Below are 20,886 nucleotides of genomic sequence, written 5' to 3'. Positions count from 1 at the left end.
AGCTGGAGCGGACCTCCCACTCACGTTCATCAGATCTTTTATAAAATCTTTATGATTTTAGGTCCCGATCTAAATCAGGTCTAGAATGCCCCCACCTCCCATCTCTACTGACCTATAGTTTTCTCCTTCCTTCATCCGATCTCATCAGCGCTTGTCCCTTCCACTAAGCTTTCCTGACTAACCCTTTTCCACTGTCAGAGCTTCTTAACTGCATTTTCTTTGTATTCATGGGTTTGGGCATGAATTTTCCGTGTTTGTAAGAAAAGATGGAGGTATGTGCTGCGATCTATAGATTTCAGATCAGTTTAAATATATACGTGGTTAGACCGTTTGAACTATTGTCTTTGACCTTATCTGAAGCCAGCTTTAGACCTTCTGCCCGTTCTAGCTGATCTGTGGAATATGACGCTGAATGTATTTAAGTGAGACATAGACCCCCAGACCTCAGCCTGGCGGTGAGGAGAAATGGAAGAAGCTTCACTTACCTGACGTAGCTGAGCTCCTTCTGGCGTTAGAAGCTCTTCAAACAGAAGATCATCTGCCACCTGGTTGATATCCCTCAGCCGAGGCTCATTGGCCTTCAGATCCTGGGTGGGAACATTTGTCCAAAGCGGTATAAATCCCCTTCTCAGGAATCTTCATACCTTCCGGCTCACCTCTGCCCCAACTTGACTAGATATTAAATATACTGCTAACCTCGCCTGCGAAGCACAAGAAGATGCCCTCCGATCTGCTGCTAAGAAGAGTTACCTTTAAACTCCCTGACCCTCTGTGGCTATCAAGAACTTGGCAAGAGAGCTTCTATTTTTCTGGAGTGTAGAGCACATCCAGTTTCCTAGATTCCTTAAAATTCTCTCCTGGATTAAGTGACGCCATCAAAGGAGTCTCTCCCTGAGCCGCATACTGTGGCTTCCAACCCATACAAATTCCTTTGCCTTCTATAGAATTTCACAGACTAAGCTGCGACCTGCTTGCTTTAGGTCATGTTGTAAGAAACTTCTCTGAGGAGCTCAGCACCACACCTATGGGGACGATATTGTCCATTACATTGTACAAAGGCCTCCTCGTGGGAGGCCATGAGCTTCCTCGTGGGAGTGTCATTCTTGGTGTTCTTTTATAATTTTGTCCTTGCCTCCCTTCCTTTCACTATCCTCTTTTCTCTTTCCTTATGTATTCCATGTATGTGTATATATAATCCATATAATCCTTATTATCTATCTATCCATCCATCATCTCTCTATTTATCTATCATCTATCTACCCATGTCTACCTATCTATCATCTATCTATCTATCTATCTATCTATCTATCGATATCTATATCTATCATCTATCTATCTATCCATCCATATGCCTGTGTATCTATCCATCTATCTACCCAGATTTCTACCTATCTGTCATCTATCTGTCCTCTATCTATCTATCATCTATCTATATGTCACCTTGAATTCTATGTAGAAGGCATCATAAGAAAAAGAAAGGAAAGGAGAGGTTTATATTTGCCACTAGATAATGTATGGAATAAATCTGTGAGAACAGAGGACAGAGGGTTTTAGGCAGGCAGAAACTTAGAAACTGTCTAGCTGTAGGGGCACCTGGGTGGCTCAGTCAGTTAAATGTCCAACTCTTGATTTTGGCTCAGGTCATGATCTCATGGTTTGTGGGATTGAGCCCCATGTCAGGCTCTGGGATGAGAGCTCTGGAGACTGTTTGGGATTGTCTCTCCATCTCTCTCTCTCTCTCTCTCTCTCTCTCAAAATAAATAAGTAAAAACTTAAAAAAAAAAAAAAGAAACTGCTTAAGTGTAAAGTCAGGTTGTTTTCCCACCTTCCCACCCCAGCTTCCCCCCTCAACCTGAGCTCCCAGAACACAGCGCAGTGTGGGGCAAGTGCTGAAGAACTCAGGGACACCAGCAGTCCCAGAAGGGTCTAGGAGCAGCAAGGACCACAGGCTGCTGAGTCAGGGACTAGTCTCCTCTGTGTTTTCCTTCTAGCTCCAATACCCAGGCAGGGATTTGAAATGTGGGACCCTCAGCAGCTCTGGGACGGATATTTAGCAAATGTGAAGTTGAACAACCGCTTAGGGGCAGGCGTGGAATAAATGGAAACAGTAGTCACTTCCAGAAAGCCGTCTAGAGGAGAAAGTCGCTCGTTCTCACCGTTTGGAACTCGTCAAACTTCTTCTGCAGCTCCCAGACATCATCCAGTTCCACCCCGGTGTTCTCTGCCTTTTTCTCTTGGATCCACTCCAGCATGTCGCCCGCCTCATAGGCCAGCAAGAACTCGTTGTAGCGTTGCAGCAGGCGACATCTGCGTTCCTCGGCCCTATCGAGGAGGGAGCGGTACCTGCGCGGAACCAGGGAGAAGGGGAAGGTGTCGTGAAACACGAAACATGAGACGCGTCTTTGCCAATAAGAAATGATTAGCCAAGTACTGTCTGGGTTGGCAGCCTCCAGAACTTACTGCTTTTCAATCTGTTCCTGGCGCTCAGTGATGCTGCCTGGTTCTTCTCGTCGCCGCTGCGGGAGCGTGGGAAACTCATCGTGAGCCAGTTTCCTGACGTAGACAGCGGGCACAAAGCCTTGGTGGTCACCAGCTTCCACCTTCCACCAGTCCTGAGGAGAGAGAGATCCCCACTCCTTCCTTAGGTCTCGGAAAAACACAGGTAGGATAGGCTTCAACTCTCATAACGAAGCCTGTAGGCACAGGCACAGGCTGAGGGCAAGAGAAGCAAACCACTGCTTACGACTGGCGTGTGATTTTCACAGATGTTGGAGGAGGTAAATAAGGACTTGCAGGGATTGTACAAGTCAGCCTCTGAAATCAAGGATCTTGACGTGTGACATTAGACCTTTAACTATGGTGGGGGTTTTCAAAAACCTTCTTTTTCAAAAAAGTTGTTTGAGCTCTTTTGAAAAGAGCCAATATTTGGTTACTTTTCTCACAGACCCGTCTCTGCCACATTGAAGAAAACCGAGTGGACAAAAGACTTCTCTTTTTTCAGGGTCCCCCTAGCCCCGACCATTGGCGTCCCATCACTAGGGCCATTGGCACAGAAGGGAGACAAGCAAGGAGACGAGAAGAAAGGGACAGTTTAGTATCGCAGACCTGCCATTCATAGCTTATATGTCTTTGGGCTAATTACTGAAGCTTTTTGGGTCTTCATTTGGTTCACTGTAATTGGTGTTGTAACCCCAAAATATAACTACAGGATCTTACAAGATATCTGGAAGAAAGTTACGACTTAATAGATTATGGCGATTTAAGAGAGACCGCAGTAGAAAGGTGTTGGAGGCCAAAACATGGGTATCTGGCAAGGTTGGGCGAGTTGACCGTGGAAGGGCCGTCTTGCCGACGGGAAGAAGGTCAGAAGAGAGACTCACCTTGTTGATGGAACTGAGCAGAGTTAAGACGTCATCTTTCTTCATGGTGACTTCTCGATTGCTACGGGCCTCGAAGTCATACAAAGCCACCACCCTCTGTTCTCGGGCAGCTCCCTCCACTGGTGCAGCCTGTTGTTGCTGGACAAAAGCAGGAAGCAGATCATGTCAGGCACGTGTTGGACCCAAGGGTGGTGGGTTGCCCTGGGCTGAACGGAAGGGAGAGCCTCGGGCTGGAACCTCCTGCATGGCTGCCATAAGAGACAGATTGCAACATGTCGCTCCCAGAGATATTCTCCACCCTGATGCAAGAGGGGACAGGCCGGCTGGGGAATATGAACACAGAGTGAGCAAGTGAGTTTGTAGTTTGTCAGAAACATGGCAAATGTTCTAAGCCACCAGTTCGTAAAGCAGGTAATAAGGGATTAAATGCACCAACATTTCAGAAGATTGTTTGAGAAAATGAAAGACCCACTATCTCTCATCACCTTCTCCATTTCCTGGGCCTCCACTGACAATCCTTCCAACCTCTTTAAAAAAAAAATTTTTTTAACATTTATTTATTTTTGAGAGCGAGAGAGAGAGAGACAGAGCATGAGTGGGGGAGTGGCAGAGAGAGAGGGAGACACAGAATCCGAAGCAGGTTGCAGGCTCCGAGCTGTCAGCACAGAGCCTGATGTGGGGCTCAAACTCACGGACCGTGAGATCATGACTTGAGCCAAAGTCGGATGCTTAACCGACTGAGCCATCCAGGTGCCCCAATCCTTCCAACCTCTTAACCCTTAAATTATCATGTCAAGAAAATGTGGGCCTTTGTTTTTATGTTTTATTTATTTTTGAGAGCAAGAGAGACAGAGCATGAGCAGGGGAGGGGCAAAGAGAGAGAGGGAGACACAGAATCCGAAACAGGCTCCAGGCTCCGAGCTGTCAGCACAGAGCCCGACACGGGGCTTGAACCCACGGACCGCAAGATCATGACCTGAGCCAAAGTCAGACACTCAACCGACTGAGCCACCCAGATGTCCCCTGGCCTTTGCTTTTAGAGATGGGTGACCTACAGCACAGGAAAGGCCACAGAATTTCATAAATTGAGACCATAAACTGAGATCAAAGACCTTGTATCTCTCTTTAGCAAGTAACCTGCTCTCCAAGGTATTTTATTTCCTACCGATATACTTTCTGCCAACATCACATCTCTGAGAGAAGGAACAAATTACGATCCCACCTTTGTAAGCAATGGCTCACCCCTTCTTCAGATCAGAGCGGAGGGTGTACACCTCCCCTCACAGGCCCCTCTGGTTTTCTATCCCTCGAGTACCGCGTGTCCTCCACACACACAGACGCACACCCGTCTGCTCGTTTAGGCTCCACCGCGCCAGCCGAGGACGGCGGGCACGCAGGCTCTGTGCACACATGGTTACTGGGCATACACCACCTGTCTGTTGTCTACTCCTGGCATGTGAGTCCACGCCCTCTCCTTAGAAAGGCTGTTCCTGGTGTTTCTGTTGTTCCTTCCACTACCCCAAAGAGGCACCCCCATCCTCTTCGGAAGAAGCCTCCACTGCTGGCTCTGGCTCCGGGCCAGCCTCACATTCTCCACCATTCACGTGCGCCATATCCCAAATGCACCTGGCCATTCTGTGCCCTGGTGCTTCTTGCCTAGAGAAGCCCTTCCTGTCCTCGTCTGCACAGTGAACCACCTTAAAAAAATAACTCAGATAAAGCGGTTTGCCTCAGCTGTGAGGATCTTCCTAGCCTCCAACACTCTTATTTCAGGAGAGGGGAACACTCTTTTCTTTGAGACCCTTTCTCCTGTTCATGTATCTATCATATGCACTTATTTGCTGAAATCTCTGATCTCCTAATAGACTGGAACTGTCCTGCTGTCGGGATCATTTTTTATTCCGGTTTGCATCGGGTAGACATCTAATAAATGTATAAAAACAACTAAGAAGGAAGACAAGGAATCAGGAAAGACTGTAAGAATGAGATATAAATAAAGGATAGGAGTGGGAATATAAAAGGAAGGAAAACAGAAAACAAGAGTACATCAATGAGAACGTGATCGCTCTTACGAGGAGAACCCCTTCCGGATTAAATCTCTACAAATGCTATGAAGAGGCTACAATTTCTGCTGATAAGGACCCTAGAATTTAGCATTTTCTTTGCAATTGTTTCCCAGTTATTGGAAGTAAAAGCCAGTCATAAAGAGAGTCCTGTGTCCTCTGGTGGGGATTGTGGCTTCTGGCATCCCAAAGCCAGAATTCTCACCTGGCAGGCCTCCGCCTGGTCCCTCAGGGCTTGCATACTGTTCCCAAAGGCACTCAGGTCCACCAGGAAGGCCTCGTGCTTCTTCAGAAGAGCCTGGATTTGTTGAGGAGGGATCGTTAGAATCGAATACAGGAAGAACGCTATGCATTCCTGGGGGTGGTGGGGCTATAGTCTTGGGTTATATCAGTTGTCCTCATTCTCGGTAAGAGACACTTTCCATCTATAATAAAGAGGTCTTTTGTTAACTATAAATTGACAAGGAGTAGGAAAACAGGAGTTCGAAGGTCAACAATTTCGATATATTTGCTTAATCAAAATGAACTCAAAATAGCACGAGTGTTTTATCAACACACATCACAGCTAGTGACGTTACTGTGTAGGATTCAACATTAGCATACTTTAGATGCCCACTGCAATTATCCCCAGCGCTGAAGGTTTGCTAAATACGATACTGGCTTACCATAAGGCAATGAGCAAGACCTAGAAGATAATTATGACCCTTAGGGTACATGTCTGCCCGGTTTTATTTCAATAAAGTAATTACAGCGCATATATGTTAGAACCATGGTTGGTTTGCGAAATTCCAAGGCTAGCCTTAGAAGGTTAGGATGGGACCAAGACAGGGATGGCTCTCTGGTCATGCCTTTTCGGGTTTAGATAATCTTTAAGGAATCTACAGATCTCTGTGGGATCTGGAAAATGTAGTGTACCTCTTAGGACCTGTGTCCACTGCAAGGTTATCCCTGCTGGTGAAGGCCAAATGTGTTTACTCTGGAAGCCCCAAAGAATCTAACAGAGCGTGCGGCTGTCCCGCAGTCTCGTGCCATTTGGTACGTACTAGACGATGTCCACCCCCATGCCCCCCTTACCCCAGCTGCTTCTTCATCGGCCCCATAGTTAGTGTTGTCTACAATAGGCGCCTTCTCTTGGATCCACGCTTCGGCTTCATGCAGGTCAGCCAGGTACTGCTGGAACTGGACATTGGCCTCAAGATCGTTCTGCCGTCTAGCTGCTCGAGCCTGGAGAGACTCCATGTTGTCATTCAAAGCCTTGACCTTGGAGGCCACATCTTCTGCAGCAAAGTGCCCTGTGGAGTAGTTAGTTAAAAGAAGGGTGAGTACTCCCTTCCTTAACATCACCATACCTCACTCCTTTTGGTGACCTGGGAGAGACAGAGAGGGAGGTAGGAGGACGCTACCGTGGGCAGTCCGTGTGGTGATGATAGAGGATGGGTAGATGTGCGTGGCGGTGAGTGGGGTGGTGTGGTCTGTAACACGCGGACCTGAAACAGAATACCCAGGTGTGGGTCCTGCTCAGAGTTCCAAAAACATATACTGTCTAGAATAAACAGAAAATCCAACCGATCGTTGCTGCTGCCCGGAAGGTGCTTAGTACATAGGAACAACTAGAAAACTGGGCAGATCGCAAGATCTGATGATGTTCAGGCAACAGGCAGAGGATCGTGACTCATGAGAGAAGGGGCAGAAATGACATGTGCCCCCCATGCACGGGGCAGTCTCTAGGCTGTGCCGGAGGGTGAAGCCGGCTATCACACTGAGCTCGGCAGGCGGACCAGAGCTGGGGCAGGTGGGACAGCCGGAGCCCACGGAGCAGAGGGCCGAAGAAGGGTGCTGCACAGAGATGGGGCTTCGGAGGTGTGTGCCGAGGTCCCCTCGCAGGTGAGACTGGTGCCCCCTTGCACACGTGTGTAAGAAGACCCCTCCAGGTGAGGACAAGGTGGCTGCAAAGCAGGAGGCCCCACTTCCCTGGGGCCCACACAGGGCTGCAGATAAAGTCAGCGCCCAGCAAAATGCACTGGGATTACAACACATGAGCTGAGTTCTGGCAGAATTGCACCCCAGTAGTGGCCCCGTCTCTAAACCAGCTCCAGGATGCAGTCTTCCTTGGGGGTTCCGAGAGGCTCAGTGATTGCCATACCCAACAAACGAAGAACAGCTCACCAGGTTATACTGTAATCAAATTTCTGAAAATCAGCGATGAAAAGCATAAAAGGGTAAGAGAGAAAAGAGACACATTCCACACGGGGGAGCAGAGATTGTGGCGAGAGCGGACTTTACATCAGAAACCCCGCAAAGTCAGAAGACAATTCAGCAGTGTCTTTAACGTACGGAAAGACAGATGCTGTCTCTCAAGAATTTTATGTCTCCTGAAAATGGGTTTCAAAAAGAAGGCAAGGGGTGCCTGGGCGGCTCAGTCTGGTTAAGCGTCTGACTCTTGGTTTTGGCTCAGGTCACGATCTCAAGTTTCGTGAGTTTGAGCCCCACGTGGGCTTTGCTCTGACCGTGCAGAGCCTGCATGGGATTCTCTCTCTCTCTCTGCCCCTCTCCTGCTCTCTCTCTCTCTCTCTGTCTCAAAATAAATAAATAAACTTAAAACATTATTTAACGGTCACCCTTTCAGATACTGAAACGGAAAATTTTAAAACAAAAGAATAGACAAGTGTGTATTCTATTCACCGTTAGAACAAAAGGGCATTATCACACATCATGCAGGGAACCTCACTGTGCATTTATGAAAGAAAGCCTATGAAAAAGGCAAGTAATGTGTTAGCATTATTATGAAACCCACAAAACCACAAGTGGAGAATCACTACTCTAAACTAAACACACATACACACAACTCCCCTAGACACATACCCCACAGAACTATCGCTACTAAACACATATGGAGAGAAAAATGGAATCACAAAAAAATACATGATTAACCCAAAGACCGTGGAAACTGGTAAGAAGAAGTAAATAACAAGATGCTAGATTTAATTGTAACCATATTGATAATTGCATTAACTGCAAATGGTCTAAACAATCCCAATAAAAGGGAGAGATTATCAGATTGTGTAACATAAATTCAAAGCTTAACTGCATGCTGTCTACAAGAAATCTGCTTTAAACGTAAAGAAACAGAGTACGAGCAGAGATAGAGAAATATATATTGTGCAAAGATGAATCAAAGACAGCTGGTGTGACTGTATTAGAGTCGTGCTAAGTAGGCTTCAGGGTATGACCAGGGATACGGAGAGCTATACCATAATGTTAAGGATTTAAATTCATCCAGAAGGCACAACAAGCCTAAATATATCCGCACACAATTAACATAGCTTCAAAATACATGAAACGGAAACTGATAGAACTGAAAGAAATAGACAAAATCCACAATTACAATTGGAGATTTCAAGGAAAAAAAATAAGGTGAATCACTATAATAACATAGCAACCACAAATGAATCACTGTTGAGATCTGAATTTTTGCAGAGCCATGTGAATTTTAAACTATACTTTCGATAACTGGATCCTGGCTGGCAACGATTTATTCTTTTTCTGGCCCCAATTTATTCTTGAATCAAGGGAGAAACAATCCCAGTGTAATCTACTGTTGCTTGGAATTTGATGCTTGGTTTTGAGCATCATATTTAAGCAGTAGGGGTTTCTGAAGACGGGAGGCCAGGAGGGAAGAGACATATCAAGACTATATAAAGTAAGGGATTTAAATAAATGGTGCTATTTACCATCAAGACTATAAGACATTGGGAACCTAAGGCAAGTCTTCACAGATCTGGAAGCTCCCAAGTGGGGAAAGGGTGTGATCTGTTTTATGGGGCTTTAGAACTTCAATTCTAAATTCTGCAACTCCTAGAGAATATATCGGTTATTGGCATAAAATCTTTTCTTTATTGGCTTAATTGGAAAATAGAAATGACTGGTTTGTGAGGTAGGAGGGTTCCTATTATTGGAATATATAAGCAACATTGTGTCATCATTGCACCTGTCAGAAATGCCCAAGGGGAATTTCTGCATTGAGGGGGAAGGTGGATCATTTGTATCTTTCAATTCCCATGAAGCCCTAAAATGGAACAAACTTCTTCCCTTAAGTTTAACATAGTGATGATTGGCCAGTTCAACCAGAACCGATCGTACCTTCCTCTACCATTTTGTTTCCCCTCTCCGTTATCGTTCGGACGTGTGGCTCATGATTGGCGATGTCATCCTGGATGACCTGGTGTCTGTTCAGAAGTTTCTTGGAGGCAATCAGGTCCTTGCCTACAAAGAAAAATAATTTCAGGGCCTGGTGTGGTTCTAGTGTAGAGAATAAGAAGAGGCTAAGTCTATTTCTTTGTAACTCTTCGACCTACAAGTTCTTCTTTTGAGGTTGTGATCTCTGAGTGCACTTCCCGAAATTTATATTATTTGTCTGAATTAACTCTGCTCAGCGTTGTTCTTCCCCTTGCCTCTTTGTGCTGAGAAGTTTCAATTCCTCATTTTACAAAAGACGATAAATAAATCACTGTTCTCTTCCGAAGATAGGTAGAGAGGCGAGTAACTCCTCAGCTAAAACTTCCAATATCTTGCAACCAATGGTCTTTCATCAGATTACTTTCTAAAAGGTAGGCTCTTGCACTGACTAATACCCATGGGTGTCAGAAAGTTATTAAATCTTCCAACTTAGGTTGTTTCACCAAGAAAATGGTGTGTTATCTGTCTTGAAGTTTTCTTTGTTAAGATTAGAAATGACATATAAATGCCTCCCTTGCTGTTAACATTCACAAGCACCTCCTAAGTGGTATGCATGCTTAATTTTCCTCCACCTTCTTGGCTCCCGAGTTCCAGGTGTTAACTTTACCCTCCCCTGTCTCCTGTCCACGGGTTCCTCCCTCTTCCTTCAACATTCCCTTCCTTATACTTCCCACTAAATGACTTTCCAGAAAATGTGCCTATGGACCCTTCAAAGAGGTCTTTTCTCTTCTAGAAGTTTTCCCAGACTGTCGTCATCATCGGCTTCTCATAGACGTGGCCACTGAGTTCTCCTTCCACCTGTGGCCTCCCACTGATGAACTGACAGCTCCTTAAATACAGGAAGTCTGTACTTTCTCTGCTGTTCTGCCCCCTTTTACCCTTTCAGAAGCGCAGATCAGGGGCGCCTGGGTGGCGCAGTCGGCTAAGCGTCCGACTTCAGCCAGGTCACGATCTCGCGGTTCGTGAGTTCGAGCCCCGCGTCAGGCTCTGGGCTGATGGCTCAGAGCCTGGAGCCTGTTTCCGATTCTGTGTCTCCCTCTCTCTGTGCCCCTCCCCCGTTCATGCTCTGTCTCTCTCTGTGCCAAAAATAAATAAAAAACGTTGAAAAAAAAAATTAAAAAAAAAAAAAAAAAAAAAAAAGAAGCGCAGATCATTACGAAAGGGAGGCACTGACGCTACGGACAAAATCACTTGGTACCTTAAACACTAACCATGGCTGCTCAGCCAATGACCTTGGCAGTACGTTAGAGTAAGTAGCGAAAAGCTGAGCACTCCAGCTCTTCCCAGAGGTCTTCCATTCACGACACTGTTTGTGACTTATTCTAGGAGGTAAAGTTTTCAGTATGAATTTTTTTTAAAAACCTCCTATGGAAGACTGGAAAATATTTTCCCGAGTGTGCAGGGAGAAAGCTGAGAGTAAACCCTGAAAGCACCCCCACCATTGCGTCCCAGCTCTCTCAAAAGGTCTGCACACCTGGACCTCCCCCGTGGCTCTGCCCACTCATGGTCAAGGACTCACCAAGGTAGGTGGAAGCCACGGAAGGCTCTGTCTCTTCTATCCAGGCTTCCTCATCCTCTGTGTCCCTGAACAGCTGCAGCAGGTGCAGAAAGTCAATGAGCTTCTTTTTCCGGGTGGCCAGTGGCTCCTTCAGGGCTTCAAACCGGGACACCAGGGACTCCCGCCTTGCTTGTATGTCACCAGCATTGGGATGGCCTATTCCTTCAAAATATGCTGCCAGGTCTGTGAGGCTGTCCACCTGATCCTGAGGGAGAGATGGAATAGGTGTCAGGAAATCCCATCATTTGAATGTTTTTTTGTTTTAGATTTATTTATTTCTGAGAGACAGAGAGAGACAGAGCACAAGCAGGGGAGGGGCAGAGAGAGGGAGACAACAGAATCCAAAGCAGGCTCCAGGCTCTGAGCTGCCAGCACAGAGCCCGACGTGGGGCTTGAACCCACGAACTGTGAGATCATGACTTGAGCCAAAGTCGGACGCTCAACTGACTGAGCCACCCAGGCGCCCCAGGAAATCCCATCATTTAGTAGAAAGGGGTGTGGGGGGATGGCATGGGGAGGTCGTGGGGAGAATCAACTCCCGTTGGTACCGTGTGATGACTTCTAATCACATCCGTGAGACAGTGTGGCAGGGGTTGCTAGATTGAGGACCCCTTCTTCACCTAAGAGCTATTTATAGGAAAGTAATTCTTAAGCCACTTTGCAGAAAGACTGAATATGTATAGAGCGTGCCAAGGGAATCAGGGAAACCACAATAATCAGAGCCTTAACTGTCGGGGAGTGTTAATAAATCGTGGCCCTGAGCAAAATGGAGGGAGCCTTTCTCTCTCGGCTCCCCTTCTGCTCCTTTTCTTCCCTTAACCTGAGCTGCAGCTGTAACTAACACGGGAACTTCCCAGGCTGAACTTGGTTGTGTAGCAGGAACAATGTCCAGGGGATGAAATGTGAGGCTTCCAAAAGGAATGTCGCTGTTTTTGTTACCTCATTTCAACCTCCATCAACCGCCCCCCGCCCCCCACACCTGCCACCATGGGGGGCAACCGAAGAGTCTGGGTTTGTTTCAAGTTTTCTTTTCCTGTAGATTACTCTGTCTGTCCCAGTTAACCCAAAGAGCGGACATCATAAAAGTGTATTTTAATAAGACAGATCAGTAGGACTTTCTAGGGAACAACAGTCATTTTTAAATACAAGCTAGGACCCCGGGGGATGAGAAAGTGAGTCAGCTAGAAGCGGGCTCTCCGGAACATCACACACAGTGTCTACACTCTAACCACTCCGTGGATGAGCTTAAGTCACAGTCTGGTGGGATGTCAGGGGGATAACCCCTAAACTAAGAGCCTAACGTATCTGCATCATAGTCCTCGCCCTGCTGGCAACGTTCTCCGTGACCTCGTGGAAGTCGCGTCACCGCTGTGGGCTTCAGTGTTCTTAACTAAAACATAAAAGAAGTGGGATTCGAGATATTTCCAAGCTTTGCATCCCGGGGTGCCGGAACAGGAGGAGGCAATGTTGTCCAAACCTTCTCGTACAGGTGAGAATCGGGTGAAAACACACACCGGAGGTGACCTAACTAGTGAGTGACGAGCCGGAATACGAAGCCCAAGTTTCTGGCAGGGAGGGTGTGATGCCAAAGGTAGGAGAGCCCACAAAGCCCCACGAGCCACGGGGTTCTGACAGAGGCCACGGGCACCCAGCGCCATGGCCACGTTAGAGAAGATCTGAGGAAGGGGCAGCTGACCAGCTAAAACTCGGGCGGTTTTACCTTTGGTGCCTCGCTCTCTTTTTCTTTCGAGAGTTACTTATCACGAGGGTGCTCGGAGCACGTAGGGGTGCCCCGGCCTACCGCGGCCAAAGGGCTGGCGACCCACCTGGCGGGTGGCCACAGCGGACTCCAGGAGGCCGTGTTTCCGGAGCAGGCTTTGGATGTCTGCCAGGCCTTTCCCATAGTCCTCGGAGGCAGCCTCCTCTTCTGCCTTTTCCAGCCAGTGTTCTAGGTCCTCCGCATTGTTCTTGAACTGTAGTTCCTGGTTAGCGTCATGCAACTGCGTCCCTGGAAGAAGGCGTTCGGATTGAGACAGGGGCCATCGCTTTCTCGTTACACAATGGCACACCTTCCATCCACGTAAGGAGGAATACAGTATATTGATGTTCTGATGAGAAAAAAATATAGATACCCATCCCGGACGTGGTTATACAAAAAAAAAAAATATCACCTTGAATTTGTAGAACTCGGATGGCATTTGTTTTTAAATAGGGTAGCGTCCATTCTCAAAACAAAGGTACACAATCAGTTTATTCCCTGGTGACTTACAGTCCCCCTGTATTAGATTTTAACCATCCTGGGTATTTTCCTACGACGTTTATTACTCTCTAATGAGGCCTCCTTTTCAAAGGAATCCAAACCCAAGTACCGCATTTCTCCAGGGAAGGATAAAATCGGGATTGGCTCCATTTGAAATTTCGAGGTGTCTTTTTTATAAATGTCTTTCTCAGAACATTGCCAGTCCTTCTTAGTCCCCATCATGAGCCACGCCTCATGATTATCTCTTCCAGAAAATGCCTTGATTATCCACACTGTTCTCAACTAAACTCTTCATTCTTTGACCTTACAGCAATTATTTGCATTATATCTGTGAGGCAATTTATGTGTCCCCTGATGGGGGGGAGTAGCAGTGACGTCTTACTGTTACTGTCCGGTTAGATTTTCCCCTAAACCCAAAATTAGAATGCTATCCAACAGAATGAGCCTGGTACATCTCTCCTATAACTAGGGCAGAGTCATGTCTATAGATGGAGTCTGCATCTAACAAGGAGATTATTGATGGGAAAACCTCCTTGTTTGTGTCAATTTACTACAACTGATTTTCTTTTTTTTTTTCCAATATATGAAGCTTATTGTCAAATTGGTTTCCATACAACACCTAGTGCTCACAACTGATTTTCTAGAGAAAGGAAGTTAAAGGTGCCTAGAGATTATTCAAGTAGACATACGGCGATTTGTTTTTAAGAGCTTACGGCAGAGCCTGAACACTCTCAAGGAGGCAAAAAAAGCAAGTCGTCAAGCCCTATTTATAAGAATAAATTTAGCAGGAGCATCACATGTGGTGCTGACAGCCTTAATGTCTAAGTTAATAACCCGGGTCATAATATCTCATCTATAGAACCCAAATATGTGAAACTTGAGTTAAGGAGTCTAGTTCTAGGTGCGTAGCCAATGTTGGATTCGTGGCTCCAGAATGTTTATTCGGGAGAAAGAAAAAAAAAGTGGGAGCAAAGTGAAGAAAACAAAAGTAATTTTGCTTAAACCTACATACGTGAAGAGAACATAAAACTGTCCATATCTAATGCTGTGATAAATTCGGGTTGGATTGTAAAAACCCCTTGATCATTACAGGAAGAGACGAACGGCGTTCCTTCTCACGGTGGTCATTCAAGGTAGCAAAGGTGAAAAGGGTAGGTTCCAGAATTTAGGAAGTAGCCTTTGACCAAAACCCTTGCTCCTCACCTTTCTGCTCCATGGCTGCCAGCAGCTCCTTCCAGAGACTGACAACCTCAGCCACACGAGCCATCACCTTGTCCGAGGCGTAGTGATTAGCCTCAATCATTTCCTGGCCAGTTTTCTCCAGCGTGTTGAGCAGGCGTTGATTATCTTGCAACTCCTTTCTGAAGTCTTCTTGCTTTTTAACCCGGCTCTTCAAGTTCTGAGTATCCTGAGACAAGACCGAAGACAAGGAAACTATTAATCTAAAGAATGGGGAGCAGGAATTTTGAGGATAGGGGTCACTTGTCCCTGTAAACACAACGGCATTAAGGAAAGGAAACAAGGCAACAGTCGTGGTCCGAGTACTGAGCCAGAGAAGGTTAGCAAACTCACGTGGCCATCCCCTCCATCTATCCACACAACACATGTGGCTAATCGATTCTTACACGTATTTCTACAGAGCCTAGATAACTCCTGAAGATTAATTTTGAATAAGGCACGCCATGCAAGTATAAACAATCAGAGAACCGTCATGAAAGGTGACAAGTTTTCCTCATTCCTGTCCTGATACTTGAACCATTCACCCCTTTGCCCCATCTGGAGAAGATCTGTTTACCCTCCATTCCCTGGAGGCACAGCTCCTCTGAAGAATGCAAACACAGGTTATGGAGTTTTACAAAATGAAAGGTACAGATAAGATGCTCAGGATCAAGGTATACACTGAAGACCGAATGAAGTCAAGAAAAGTAAATATTGTGAATAGATATTGGCCTAGAAATTAAGAGACTAATTCCAGCCTTGACTGTAAATGTGGAAGTTTATGAGTATGTATACGTGTATGTAATAGTTTATATTACATAACACCAATGAGTGAAAAATACGCATGTTACACAACCCCAAGGTAGAGAAATCTATGGGTCAGAGGTAACTCAAGAATTTGCCTAAGTCGCATAACCTGAGACAGAACAGGGAGAGAATTCAAGCCCAGGTTCACCTTCTCCAGAATTCATGCTTCAAACGCTTCTGTTAAACTGCCTTTTATTTTATTTATTTTTTTTTCAATGTTTTTTATTTATTTTTGGGACAGAGAGAGACAGAGCATGAAAGGGGGAGGGGCAGAGAGAGAGGGAGACACAGAATCGGAAACAGGCTCCAGGCTCTGAGCCATCAGCCCAGAGCCCGATGCGGGGCTCGAACTCACGGACCGCGAGATCGTGACCTGGCTGAAGTCGGAGGCTTAACCGACTGCGCCACCCAGGTGCCCCTAAACTGCCTTTTAAATAACTGTGTAACTTTGGGCAATTCGCTTTCCAATTCAAATCCAAATTCCCTTTCCAATTCAAATCCAAATTCCCTTTCCAATTCAAATCCAAATTCCCTTTCCAATTCAAATTTTATTGGTTTCTCATCAGTAAAAATAAGGAGCCATTCCCTTCTAGATAGGAAACTGTGTAACTCTGTATTACGTCAAACCTTGAGGTTACATTTAGGTTCCTAGTAGCTTTCGGTAAACGTGAACATCCACCAGGATCGGACACAGAGTGTTCCTATTCTAAAGGTGCCCAGGAGAGCAGCAGAGGGGGCCAAGGGACAAGAAGCAGCCTAATAAAAAACAGTCCCTCCCTTTCCCCGTTACATTACAGGACATTAGAAGTTGTGCCAGGGAAGAGGTGAGAGGCAGCAGGGCACGGGAAATCCAGAAGCCAGACTCTTGGCTTTCAGCTTGATATTGCGTCTTGAGGGATTCATGACGCTCCTCTGTAAAGGAGGCTCGCCTGCTGAACACTACCGTCCTTTCCACGCTAAGACTTTCGGCCCCCGAAACTCAGTCCTGCTGAGTGTGCCCAGGATCTGAAAACCCCGCTTACCTTGTAGTCTTCATCATCGGCCAACTTTTTCTTCTTGTTGACCCAGTTCTTTAGGTCATCTGAGTCCTCATACAGTTTCTGCAGAAGCCACGAATCCTTCAGCAGTCTGCGCCGCATGGCAGCCCGGGCACGTAGGGCATCCCGCCGGGACAAGAGCTGCAAAAGCCGTGACCACACTCATGGTCAGCACAGCCAAATATGGACACCTGAGATTCACTGCCCACCTCAGTGCCCATGCCCCCAGCGCCTCCCCTGGCCCCTCGGCACAAGCAGGCAGACGTGCGTCTGTGGCCTCGGACGTACGCTATCCCGGAGAGCAGCGATCTTCTCGGAGTCATAATGGTCGTTATCGATCAGCTTGGTGGCATTATTGTCTAAGGTCTGAAAAACAGAAGCGATAAAAACTGGAGTGGTTTTTCTACTGGGGGCCCCTGAGTCAGTGGCCAGCATTTGGCCAACTGTAGACAGGAAGCCTGGAAATGTGAGAAGGGTACAAGTTTTGGGATCGGAGATCTGGGTACTAGTTCCGACCTCTGTCACAACTTCTGTTTCAAAAATGTATACCTGACAAATTAATTACCCATTTATTCCATAATATTTTTAAAATCTAGTTTATAGTATATGAATTTTGGTGTCACTTGAAGGTGAATAGTTGATCTATTCTGAAGTTTTCAGGAGGATGCACTGTGGATATAGTCATGTCCAGTAGCCAGCACCTTCTCTCTCTCTCTCTCTCTCTCTCTCTCTCCTCTCTCCCCCTATCTGTTATACATCTGTATCTCTAGCTGCATGGGAACAAGTATCCAAAACGTTTACTCATATTCATTCATCAACTCCTCAGATTTTTAGAGCTCAGAATGGGTTAAGGGATCAGGAATAGGAAAGTAATCTTAAAATAAATGAAGCATGGGGGCAGCTGAGTGGCTCCCTCGGTTAAGTGTCCAACTTCAGCTCCGATCGTGATCTCACGGTGTGTGGGTTCAAGCCCTGTGTCAGGCTCTGCACTGGCAGCTCAGAGCCTGCTTGGGATTCTCTCTCTCTCACCCAAAAATAAATCAATAAACGTTTATAAATGATATCATTTTTAAAAGAATAAATTATTTTAGCTTTCACCCGTGACAATCAACAGAGTGATCACATGGACTGATAAGAGACCATAGTAATCTCCATGTTGACTGAAGATTGACAGACAGGGCTTAGAATTTTATTGTTAGGGTTGTTGCTGCTGGTTGTGGTCCTATATGCAGACGTGTGTGAGTTAAAAGCCAGCACCAGCCTAAGAGACAGCCAAAGACATAGAGTCTACTGGACCAATAAAATCTTCCTGCACTTGTCTGAGCCCTGCTTATACGTTGACCAGTTTCTGGGACATGGTAACGTAGGCTTCACAGGAAGACCGTGGTTGCATTAGATGGGAGACACAAAGCTGAGGATATACAGGAATGCACAGATGTTACTTAGGCATCTAGATTATACCAGAGAAAACTAAATGGAGACATTCCTGGAGAAGATAAAGCTAAATAAGTAATACGTTATAAGTAAAATACCTTTCAAACTTCTAAGTAATGGTTCTCTATCAGATGTGGATCCAATAACAACCATCCACACTGTAGAAAAAATAAGGCAGTCCTGCAATTCATCGGAAAATGCGAATGGCCAAAATCTTTAAAAACTTGCGAAATAACGCTTTGTGGAACAAGAAATGTGACGGCAAGATGGGTATGAATACTTTTCTGGATGTTTCCTCTTTTAAAAATAATCCTCATGTTACGTCTGGCAGTGACACGTGGTCCTCTCTGAGGACGGGAGTTGTCTCATGACGCAAACAAACAGGGAGGCGGCGCCCACACTGGGGGCGCTTCTTACTGTGATCTTCTCCTCCTGGGCATTGAAGGCCTCCTCAAAGTCATCATGCTTCTGCAGAAGGGCTTCCACGCTGCCCAGGGAGTTCCCCAGGTCCTCATCTTCCAGGAAGGCCTGTAGGAGACAGAGAGACACATCTCCGTTCTCCTCACTGGTGAGAATCATTGCTTTTGGAACACCTCTGACACAGGGACTAAGGATGGAAGGGAGGTGGTGGGAGAACAAGGTGGGATTAGCACATGGCGGGGTGGTGTGTGGGGACCAACCTCAAACAGCAGGAACTTCAGATGCCTTCCTAATCCTCCCGCACACTTTACCACCTCTGTCTCTGGGTCTGTCCACATAGAATCCGCCCGGCCAATCCAGGCACCATTCTGAGCCCCCAGCGCTGCCTCAAGAGGACCCCTCACCTCCTTCAGGACATCTCTGCTTAACCCTGACTCATCACCACTTTCTATCCCTGATCCCTTAGCACTTTGATACACATTTGGCCTCCTGTTGGCTTGCAGTTAAAGCCTCTCTGCTGTGTATTTGGGTATTTTTCTAGGCTTCTGTTCATGAGGGAATTCTAAGAGCCTCATGGAAAGGGCTGCTCTCTTCTTCTCCCCACGGATCACCCTCCAGGACCTGGGACAAGCCCCAGCCCTCAGCAGCAGTTGTGAGGGTACCGATGGCAGTCCCATGGTAAAGGGTCCCCTCCCGTTACCTCCTGTCGGCTCATCCAGCTGTCCACCTGCTCACTGTCACGATAGAAGAGGTGTAAATACAAGCACTGTTCGTACTGATGATTCCGCTGGTCCCACAGCCCTCGCAGGGCAGCCCAGTCACTGGCGAGTGTGGTCATCTTTGGAAAGGAGGAGACAACGTGAGCGTCCAGTCAATGCCAGGCCTTTGGAAGGACACGCAAATGAACAAGAAGCGGGCTTTTCTCTGCAGACGTCAATGTCTAGGTGAACAACGTGGCAGGGAAATGAGGGTAAATGCCACAACAGAGGCACAACGATACGCTTAATACGTAGAAATGACGGAGAAGAGATGAATTCCGATGGAAAGAAGCGGGGAGGAGAGTGTGGCAGGTGTTGCACCGAACAGGGATTTAAAGGGTGGGGATGGGGACCGGGATCATAGGAGGGCACGGGGATGGGGACCGGGATCATAGGAGGGCACACCATGACAGCATCATCACTCCAAGTGATTGTTAGATAATACAAGTGTCCCAGAGCAAAGTGCAGTGTCTAAAAAAGATGGACGCTGGAGGAAGGTGACGTTTATACAGCACGTAAATGATCGTTCTGAGAAGTTTGTATTCCCTTCTGACAGCCAATAAGAACCCCCAAGGAAAGAGAAAGGTGACATTCTCAAACCCATATGAGCCTTTTTCTCCTGCTCACACGTCTGCCCAAGGAATCCCAGTCTATCGGCAATGCTGCCGTGCTAAGTCCAGCAAAAAGGCAGCACAGATTTCTCAGGCTCCCAGGATAATAGGTGCATTTGCAAGGATCTCGGTTTCCTTTGGCAGAAAATTGTTAAAAAAACGACAATCCCTATTTTTTATTTTTCCCAGAGAGTTCGGGGTGAATTCAAACTATGGCCATCTCAACCTCACCCACCCCCAGCACTGGAGGCTGTGATTGGAATCGGATGAAAGGCAAAGAGGCTGCAAATCTTATTTTATTTATCATCCCAAGGAGTTTCGGTGACTCTGCGTCTGAAGCGAAATCTCTCAGGGGTCAGGGGGATGAGGTGAGTCCTTGCGATTCAGGAGGAGACGATCATGGCCAACCTGATTATTCAGCGGGTGGGATTCAGACTGTGTAAAGCTTTCCTGTTATTTAATGTAGATTTGAGAAACACAGGTATAGAAAAATCAGTGCGATTTGAGGTTGTCGAGAGGGGAGAAGAAAGCCAGCCGTGGGCCAGGCACCTTAGGGAATCCAAAGATGCATAGGTAGTGTCCTCAAAGAACTTACAGGTTAAGGCAAGTATGGAAAAGCGATAAAACAGCACAGGTATGACAAGGCAAATGGTATGGAGGTTTTCAATTAGGTAGAAGGTGGGTCGATGAAACTTGGTGGGTTCAGGAAATAAAGGCTCGGAGGTGAGGAAGCACGCCTCACGTCCTGAGAATTTCAGATGACTCAGTTCAGCTGAAGCAATATGTGAAGGGAGCATCTCCATATTGAGAGGTCGATACGACTTCTACCCTCGTCCTGTTCGGAGATGATCATGTTATCATGAGATTCAGTGGGGCTAAATGTGTATCATAATTTCGCACACTGTTAAACTGGATTACCTTTTCCAGAACTTCATCAGAGGCTTCGTGACCGACGCCCAGCAGATCCCGACCAGTCTCCTCAGCAGATTGGAATCGATCATCATAAGAGTCAATCTCGTGCTAGGGTCACAAGACGGAATGTCTTAAAATTCAGCAAGAAACCTTCTGGGGGGCTTGGCGCCACCCTCTTCCTCCTCCTGGGGA

The 20,886-nt window shown here is 46.6% G+C and overlaps 1 protein-coding gene across 1 annotated transcript in view; it reads right to left on the bottom strand.

Moving 5' to 3' along the window:
- SPTA1 (spectrin alpha, erythrocytic 1) overlaps window positions 1-20,886 on the bottom strand; it is a 70,625-nt gene that overhangs the window by 37,423 nt on the left and 12,316 nt on the right. The window contains exons 10-24 of the mRNA XM_042976326.1: window positions 20,701-20,802; window positions 19,114-19,251; window positions 18,411-18,521; window positions 16,848-16,925; window positions 16,545-16,700; window positions 14,701-14,905; window positions 13,064-13,245; window positions 11,199-11,442; window positions 9,584-9,706; window positions 6,518-6,735; window positions 5,649-5,741; window positions 3,381-3,518; window positions 2,461-2,612; window positions 2,157-2,343; window positions 486-587 (exon numbers count right to left, since the gene is read on the bottom strand). Coding sequence (XP_042832260.1) covers window positions 486-587; window positions 2,157-2,343; window positions 2,461-2,612; window positions 3,381-3,518; window positions 5,649-5,741; window positions 6,518-6,735; window positions 9,584-9,706; window positions 11,199-11,442; window positions 13,064-13,245; window positions 14,701-14,905; window positions 16,545-16,700; window positions 16,848-16,925; window positions 18,411-18,521; window positions 19,114-19,251; window positions 20,701-20,802 — 2,229 coding nt within the window. The remainder of the gene's footprint in view (window positions 1-485; window positions 588-2,156; window positions 2,344-2,460; window positions 2,613-3,380; window positions 3,519-5,648; window positions 5,742-6,517; window positions 6,736-9,583; window positions 9,707-11,198; window positions 11,443-13,063; window positions 13,246-14,700; window positions 14,906-16,544; window positions 16,701-16,847; window positions 16,926-18,410; window positions 18,522-19,113; window positions 19,252-20,700; window positions 20,803-20,886) is intronic.

Source organism: Panthera tigris, chromosome F3 (assembly GCF_018350195.1).
Source record: "Panthera tigris isolate Pti1 chromosome F3, P.tigris_Pti1_mat1.1, whole genome shotgun sequence".
Lineage (NCBI taxonomy): Eukaryota > Metazoa > Chordata > Mammalia > Carnivora > Felidae > Panthera > Panthera tigris.
This window is presented reverse-complemented; position numbering and strand designations above follow the sequence as displayed.